At 36.7% G+C, this 9,261-nt stretch overlaps 1 protein-coding gene across 1 annotated transcript; it reads right to left on the reverse strand.

The window, feature by feature from the left end:
• Positions 1-281: 281 nt before the first annotated feature.
• LOC124190306 lies at positions 282-1,730 on the reverse strand. The gene is made up of 3 exons (XM_046582930.1): positions 1,656-1,730; positions 1,412-1,587; positions 282-1,342 (listed from the first exon to the last, which is right to left on the reverse strand). The coding sequence occupies exons 1-3, from the start codon at positions 1,728-1,730 to the stop codon at positions 838-840; spliced, it is 756 nt and encodes a 251-aa protein (XP_046438886.1). The 3' UTR covers positions 282-837.
• Between the last annotated feature and the right edge of the window lie 7,531 nt (positions 1,731-9,261).

Raw genomic sequence — 9,261 nt, forward strand, 5'->3', positions numbered from 1 at the left:
TCAGTAGAACTCCGACGAAAGTAGAAATCCAAACACATATGAACTTCTTTTTTATATTATTTTAAATACCCGACAATAGAACTCCACTACGCGACAATAGAATTCCAATTAATTCTTTAATTATTTTCGAGTGATAATTATTAAAGTTCTATTATCGGACATGAACAAAACTTAAAAAATTATGGCCGCCCATTTGAAAATTGTGCGTACTGATTCCCCCTCTCTAAAGCATGATTTTTCTCCCTGGAGAATAAGTCACTAACCTTCTTAACTCACCCAATTTCAGAGGTGCGATTTAAAAAATAAATTTTTCAAAATAAAAATATATAAATTCCTTAGTTTATTCAGCTTTCCTTATATTTTACAAAAAAGTTGTAGGACAAGCAAAAAAAATCTAAAAAAATAGAACAATATGTGGGTTGGGCAGTATTGGTGGCACTTTTGTAAATAAATATGAATATGAAATGTGTATGCCATCTAGTGCCACAAAAAAAAATAAAATGTGAATTTTTAGAATTTTTAGTTGAATTCCATTAATTTTTGGAAGTTTTATTTCCATATTTTAGACGGCAGAAATTTTGCTAAAATCTGGAAAGTCGGCCCTTGAATTCCATAGTTTTCGATCAAATTCCAGATTTTATACTTCCATTTTGGAAGTTCCAATTCCATAGTTTAGTAACACCCTTCGGTTTCAATATACCGCTGATGAGTCGTCTTACAACAGTAAAGAGTCAAGGATTCCAGATTTGAGCAAAACTTGGTAATGACCGGGAAATGGACAACAACAAAAAATTCAAACCTGAGGTTCTTGAGAGTTGAGAGTGTATCCAAATTTTTTCAGAAGTGGAACACGCCATCAAACGTCAGTCCTCTTTCGATTCGAATTTCTGTTCTATGTAATGGTTCAGGTATAGCATGTTGAACTTGAATAGTGTAGAGTTTTTCCAGTGATAGCAAGCTCAAAAGTTCACTGTCTTTCAATCCTTCTCTCCAAATAGCTAGATTAACCTCCGTTACATTAGGACACAGCAACACAGATTGTTGCAGGCTACCACTTTTGTAGACCGTTTCTTTGACAACATATAGGGTCGACAAGGAATATTTAGGAAGATCAATTTTGTTGTCTGTTGCAGATTGAGCGATTTCAGCCAAGCCCTCTAGGAGATATTCATGGCAAAATGCCCTTAACTGGGGTAAATTGTCGAGAGCCAATTGAATTCCTTTGGTTGTTACTTTGTTGCATCTCTCCAGATTTAGTTTGCGGATGGACTTGCAATTTCCAATCACGCACAAGTTTCTAATTCCTTCATCCGTCACCTCGCCACGTTTGGCATAAAGCTCCCTTAAAGAGAATATTTAAAAACTAATTAAATCCATTCAATCTAAATTAATATACCGGTTGATTTCTTACCTTAAATCTGGACAATGTTTACCAATGAGATGCAAGCAATCGTCGTCTGCTTCAGTAAACGAAACATCCAGTATTCGAAGTTTTGTAAATTTAGGAATGAAGTTAAAATTTCCTTTATTACATATATACTGGTAATAATGGCATGTAGAAGAATCTAGTTGCAACGTTTCAAAGTTCTAAAATGTCAACAGAAAAGATAGATATTATAAATAGAATCTCGAGTCTGCCGCAATACTTTTGGTACCTTTGTTTCTTGTTTCACCGGATTTTTTATTGTAGCCAAATAAAGAACATCAGAAATATCAGTGCCTTTCTCCATCCTACTGAGATCCAAAGTGTGAAAATGAGGAATCATCGACAGCTCAAGGAGCGGTTATGTTCTGAATGTTGTCAGAAATTCGAAGCGCATTTCTATATCCCTAAGAATCCTCGTAAGTTCCTCCAGTAGTACAATGGCTGATTTTTAGAAGTTATTTTATTAATACCATAAAATCTTTTTATTGTTTTATTGAAAATATTTTTATCTTACGCAGTTTTATTAAAGAGTTGACTTCATCTGAATCCATGGCTTCCGTGCCATTCTCCAGCTCTTGTAGTGTAAATATATTTTTTTAAAAAAATCCTGGTTTTCCAAAATGAAATGAAAACATAATTCTTTCAGAGACTTGGTGCTTTTAACTTGTGGCATGATAGCACAGCAACTTCAATCTTTAAACTAAAATATGAAAAATTTAGCGCAGCTTTAGCACGCAAGTAACACTTTTCTGTTGACTTACTGAGTGAGAACTGCGCTGAAAATTTATAAATGGGCTGTATAAATATGGGTGGTGGCTATCGAAAAAGATTTTTTTTGTTAAGATATAATTGGCTTCAGATAGGGGGTGGAGCGATGTCATGCCTAACTTAAACCTACAGAAATCGGTACCCTCAACTGCCTTCTAAACGTTTCTAATCCTTGAACATGTCATTAAGAGCTTTTAAAAACTGTCAAGGGCATGCATTCAAGATAAATAAAGTAATGTAATGTGAATTGGTTGGGTAAGGTGAAGGTGGGGATAGAAAGTTAAGTAGGCATAGTATATTCAAAATAGCCAAATAAATTCTTTTTTGAACTTGGCACGCCACTTTCGGCCGAAAAAATTATAATTTCTGCCTAAAGATGGCTATTTTCAATATAACAATTCAAATACAAAAAAAAAATGTAAAAATTTACAAATTATACTATACCTAACCAAAGCTTGTCAAAGAAGCCTTCATCCTAAGAAGAGCTGATATCAAAATTCTTTATCCCGTCTTTATCATTACATTGAAATTAAATTTTAATCGGAAACAGGCTGCGCAACGGCGTAACCGCGTAACCCAGAATGTAAATCACTAAATTGCCCTAAGACAAAATTATATCACAAATATTTTCAGTTTTTTTATTTTTATCTCTAAACGAATTAATATTTTTGAATTCGGCTTAAAAATAATTAAAGACAAGCCTATCTGTATATAGACCACGAAAGGATGCTGAGTTGCCAGGTCTGGAAAAGGTCGAAAATCTCGATTAGGGACAACATGCCTGAAATTATCACAGCCCTCTTATGGAGCTTCATTTTCTATTAAATAATACAAAGTGAAAGAACAGGTTATTTATTGTTTAATATTTTTAAAGGATTTGTCATCATTCTGGTAAGTTACTTATTTTTTTCTGACTTCACTGGACATTGTAGTTTATTTATTACTTTTTTTTTTGTAAACGTCCCTACCGTGTTTACAAAAAAATATCGCCATTTCCTGCCCCGAGGGAAGAATGGAAAGAAGAGACGAAGGAAGAAACTAAGAGGGGACAAAGGGGTGGCGAGGGGTTCTATTTCCTCGGGGCAGGAAATTGTCTCTAAAAAAATGCCTTTTACTTTAAAATTAATAATAAATAATCTGGCTCTGGCTGTTTTATTTTTGAACGTAGGAACTTCTCACGTGTCAGTATTTTGAAAAAAAAGTTGGAAATATTGCGGCCAGGTACAAATAATTGGTGGTTAGTACATCAATTTTATTTTGTTATTCATTAAAATTAGTATTTCAATGTCGGTCATTTTCCTTACGAAACCCTTTTTATTTCTTTAGATATAACTGGAAAGTGGAATTAGATAGAATGCCGAAATTGAAAACGTATTTTCAGACACAGTGGTTAAATCTGTCCCTACATCCGTCGTTCAAACCTTGATTGGAAAAAGATCCCAAATCAAACGAGAGATTTGTATGTCGATTGTGTTGTGTGAACAAAGAACTAAGCAATATGGGAATTGGAGCTCTAAATAGTCATGCAAGTGGAAAAAAACACAAAGAGAAAATCGCAAGCCTCAGTTTACCATCTATTACGACTTTTGTCAATGCTCCTGAAACAACGGCCGTTGCTACTGTTCCTCAACCTGATCAAAACCACAACGACAATACATCGGCCAGTGATCCTGTTGTGAACGGCAATACCACAGTCAATGTGCCGCAAGCCCAACAACGACAAACACCTTCGTTACGTGCTATCTCAAAAGACGTGTCAAAGTCAGAACTCCTTTGGGCCCTAAAGTTGGTGGACAGCCATCGTTCGATGAATTCGGCAGCTAATGAAGGTGCTCTTTTTAAATTGATGTTTCCTGACAGCGACATTACCCAGACGTTCTCTTTGGGGTCTGATAAGATGGCTTATCTCATCCATTATGGGTTAGCGCCATATTTTCAAGAAAATCTTGAAAAGAAATTTTACAGAAATGTTTGGCTTTCGTTGTAGCCTTCGACGAGGCTCACAATAAAATCGCACAAAAAGGGCAAATGGATATCATAATTCGTTTCATTGATGAAGATAAGAATAAGACTACAGTTGTTAATAGGTAAATTTATATCATTAAATATTCTAATTTATCCCCTTCGGTTCTTACTTACTAAGTTTTTAAAATATTACAGAAACTTCAATTCCTCTTTTCTGGGACGATCAAGAGCATCAGATCTGTTAGAAAAGTTTAAAGAAGCATTGAAAGGTCTCCCTTTACAAAAAAGGTTCATATTTCAATGGATGGGCCGAATGTAAATTGGGCTTTCATGAAACTATTAAAAACTGAACTGTGGCAGATCCCTGGTTTCCCCCAGTTTCTCGAAACTGGTTATTGTGGTTTACATGTTGTGCACGGTGCATTTCTCACCGGCCATCCAAAGGCTAACTGGAAAGTGTCGGCCATCCTATCAGCGGGATACTATTTGCTTCACGACAACCCAGCGAGAAGAGCTGAATTTTCACGTATCTCAGGACTATCTTTTTTCCCCGCTAAATTTTGTAGAACGAGGTGGGTTGAAAATTCAGGTGTGGCATCAAGATTTCTAAAACTTTTTGATGGATTGAAGAAAAAAAACACCCTGAGCTCTCAAGCTGGGCAACACTGGAAGAAGGCTTCAAAGATATTTTTATTCAACCCAAAATATCATTCTTCATTACAATTGCTGATGAGCTGGAGCCTTATCTAACGAAATTCCAGTCTCCCAAGCCCTTGGCACCATACCTTTTTGAAGAAACTTATTCAGTTCTGTACGACCTAATGGATCGATTCGTCAAAGGGGAAGTTCTTGCTTAAAGGCTTGAAACCAAGTGCAATCGCACAACTGGATTTACAGGACCCAAGCAATTTAATGGCTGCCAAGCATGTAAAAATTGGTTTTGGTGTGCGAACTTACCTTAAAAAACTGAAGCAAAATAACACTGCAAGTGAGCGACAAATTTTGCAATTTCGCCAAGAATGTGCAGTATTTCTTCTCAACACATGCTTGACAAGAACGTTCTCCTTTGCAGTATCCAGTTGTGCAATATATATCTTGCATTTGCCCTGAAAAAATTTTCTCCGAACCGAAAATTGCACAAACTAGGATGAGTAATCTCTTAATGACACTGCTCGAGAAAAAACAGATCAGCGAAAGTGGCGCAGAAAAGTCTAGAAAACAATTTGGTGAACTCTGCAGACTGTCCGATAGCACCCTGAAGTCAACTTTTGAGGAATGGGATCCTCAAAACTCATCATTGGATATCTTTTACGCCTCTGTTATGATAGAAAAAAATTTCTGAAACGGATGCAGCGATTTATATCAAGTGATCAAATTGATTCTAATCTTAAGAAATGGAAACGCAACTGTCGAATCAAGATTCTCTATCAACGAAAGTATGTTAGTAGAAAACATGAAGGAATCGTCTCTTATTAATCTGAGGATTGTTTATCATGCAATAAAATCGCATGGAGAGGTTCAAAATGTACCTATTACTGACAAGATGATTGCTGAATCAAAGTTTACCCGTCAACGCTACAGAACTGCCCTCGAGGAGAACAAAAAAAAGAGAGGAGAGCGCGACGGTTGGAGCGCAGATGAAGAGAAATGTTGCGAACGAATTAAGGGAACTGAAGAAGAAGAAAGCGAGGCTAGTTGGTGATCAACAAGAAGAAATAGCACTTTTGAACGCCGAACAGCGAGTATTGGAAACCCGTCATTTGTCGCACTCGTGAACAAGTCCACTCATCCTTTTAAAACTAAGTCAGACCTTATTTTAACAACTTAAGCCGTCTCATTTTATAATCATTATAACTGTGTCTTCTTTAACTAAGTCAATTGATAATGTTTCAGTCATCAAGAAATAATGTGTTGTTACTAACCAAGCTATTCTTTCTTCAATAAAGAGGAGTTAACTACAGAAAACTTGCAAAAGATGGTCATGGAGATTTTTTTTTCATGGAAAATCAGGGAAAAGTCAGGGAAAAAAAATATGTTACAGCGCGGGAACCCTCCTGAAACAGGAATCCGAACCATCAAGTAAGTAAGAATCTCGTCTGAGCAGACGGAATCCATACTCCATACAACTAAGATACCTTGCTAGGACCACGGGATATGCTTCAGCAGCTGAAGAACGAACCCTAACAGAAATAATGGCTACTCTGACGCAGACTATGCTGGTGACCCAGACAGCAGGCGATCCACATCTGGATTATTTTTCACGCTAAATGGAGGACCGATAATCTGGTCAAGTCGACGCCAACCAATTGTTGCTCTGTCTAGGATGGAGGCATAATACATTGGTGCATGCAGGGAAGTGACTTGGCTAAGACTGCTCTTGAGCAAACTAGGTGTTCACCAAGACAACCCTACAACGTCTTGTTAGGAAGAAACCTGCTGTACAAAACCTGAAAAATTCACGATTTTCGGCTACGGTTAGTTTTTTTATTAATATCTTAAAAACTACAACAACTGCGAAATCGCCGATTGCACCATTCGATTTTATGCTAAATTTCGCTTCCAATGATCTACATCGCGACTAGCTCAGATTCCTAGTCACGATTACCCCAAAATGAAAACCCAAAAATTTTGCCTGGTTGAGTCGTGGACTGGTTGTTAAAAAGTCTTGACATGACGGAAAACAATTACTAAAAAACAAATCAAGGTTTTAAGGCCGAACGCTTCCCTATTTGTCTACATTGCATTTTGTGTCCCTACTGTACCATCATCTTTTGTGATTGCATTATGTGTCACTATACCAACATCTAGCGGCGCGTCAATTAATGGTTTTCCAATTTTTATTCAGGATACTGTAAGTGTTTTTTTTGTTTCGTTTTTTGTTTACTTTCTATTTCCCATTCTTTTATGGATCCTTCGATGACTTGCCTTTGTCGGACATCAGGCATTCGTCCCAGCAATAACATAACACAGCAATAACACAGTCTCCACTTTCCCTTTAATAATGAAAATGCCCTTTCAATGGCGGATCTGTTTCTTGATAAGATTCAGCTATAGTTTCTTTCATCATATGTAAATATATAAAAAAATGTATGACACACAAAAAATCAAAGTTAATCTCATCTCAATATGTTTTCATGAACCCCATCAAGCCTGCCATTATCTTGATATGGCTTTATTAATGTGATTGTAAGGCTGTAAGTGGAATAAGCTATTAAGGGCTCTGCTAGTGCTTCGAAACTATTTCAGAAGATGCATTTTTTGTTGAAACCGTCTTCAACGGTTACACTTATGGTTCTGCGTACTGTAAGAAAACCGCTTCTGACAACAACGTGTCTTGTATCAGAGTCTTTTAACGTCATATTTTCCTTCAGAAAAATAGTAGACTAGAGAATATTTTGGAGGGAATTCATATTTATTGCTGTATTACCTTGAGAAAACTTGAATTTAATCGTCCCTGTTGACTGGCCTTCTCAAGTTTCTTTCAAACTTCTGATTTTTTTTCAAATCGTTTATGTTGATTTTGTGGCACAAGTTTGGGCTCATGCAATTCTTTCACCCATTTTTTGTAACACTGCTGAGTACCAGTGTTTCCGTTTGATCAATTAAATTTAGTTCAATTGAAGTTAAACTCATCTACATTGAATCCATTCGATTGAACTCCCCAAACTCATCAAGCTGGTGATTCTCCAGCTGTAGATGTTTCTGAGTGTGTGACGAACAATGAATGAAGTTGGAAGTAGGTTGGAAGTGGAAGATTTTTAGAGAAATCATGACTCTCAATCCCGCGCAGGTTCTTTCATTTTTTTATTCAGCTGCACTTCCCAGTCATATTTTTGCCATGTTTCTTGACATTTATTGGTGTAATATTGAAGGTTTTCAACACGTCGTTTGGAAAACGATCGGCTAATTTGACCTAATTCCCGTCGTTTTTCTCGGCCAGTCGTAGATAGCTGTAAGGCGGAAATTAAGCATCAGTTCATTAAGCAATGGTTTCCATTTTGCAGATTTTTTCATAAGACGATGAGAATATCTATAGCGGTATTAAGCCGCAAGATTTAGAGAACATGGTCAGATTACCCCATTAATTGGATTTGGCCATAACACTTTTTCTTTGGTTTGCGGGTTTTCTCAGTTTTATCTTCATTGATTGTCAATCCAGTCTGTGAATTTTGACCTGTTTCTGTTCCGACCTCTTCGGTTTAACGGTAGGAGTTCAGCGATACGTGCGACAATAAAAATTGCTGATCGTTTCAACATTTTCCGATGATAGAATTTCCTTGGCTTACAAATTTTTCTTATGACAAAGCTCCTTTTGTTTGCTTTGCGATTGCAAAGGGTATGGGACTTGAGGTCCAGCAAGGCTCCGTGTTTTTAACTGATCAAACAACTGGGATAATTTCACAATTGTCGCGGGATTCAGTGTCTTAGGTACTTCCCCTCTCATAAGAGAGACTATGTAAGCGTAAATGGTTCCGTAATTGACCGTCTGACTTTCAATTCATCTTCTTTCAATTGTTTATTATATGACTTACGTCCTTTGAGGAATACGCCACCATCAATTAAAAAGTTTTTGTAAACGAAAAAAAGGAAAAATTTTTCTCTGGGCCAAAAACCTGCTGAATTTTCACAGAATAAGAGACGAAGATACACACTTGCCTACGTTTTAGTAAAAGATTTATTAGCTTCAAGATGATAAACTTGGAAAACTTCTAAATTAGTATGTTCATTAAGAGGTAGATCTCCAACCGAGTATTCAAAAGAGACTGAACCAAAATAATCTTCACTGCAAGGCAGAGCGGAAATCAATTAACGATAGGCACTCGATTTACTTTACTCGGAATGTTGACGTTCAGTAAACGTTCGATTCTGTGTTTATTCAACAGAAACTTTAAATTTAGGTCCTCGGCGAATCAGATTTTGCTCTTTCGAAGAAATACCTGCTGGCTGTGATTGTTCCTCTGGCCAAATACTAAGATGTGGTGCAGTCTGAAACAATTACCTCGGCTGTGTTATTCCTCGTCTCCAAAAAATAAAGTTTGCAATGACTGAATGCAAGAATCTGGCCCTTAATGGATATGGAGTTGTAATTTTCCGTTGGCTTA

Source organism: Daphnia pulex, chromosome 3 (assembly GCF_021134715.1).
Source record: "Daphnia pulex isolate KAP4 chromosome 3, ASM2113471v1".
Lineage (NCBI taxonomy): Eukaryota > Metazoa > Arthropoda > Branchiopoda > Diplostraca > Daphniidae > Daphnia > Daphnia pulex.

Bases quoted from the DNA above. Each gene is read 5' to 3' on its own strand.
- LOC124190306 (XM_046582930.1), bottom strand. From the start codon at position 1,730: ATGGAGAAAGGCACTGATATTTCTGATGTTCTTTATTTGGCTACAATA. The intron at 1,588-1,655 runs GTACCAAAAGTA...TTGACATTTTAG, and splicing joins CGGTGAAACAAGAAACAAAG to AACTTTGAAACGTTGCAACT. The intron at 1,343-1,411 runs GTAAGAAATCAA...ATTCTCTTTAAG, and splicing joins AAACATTGTCCAGATTTAAG to GGAGCTTTATGCCAAACGTG.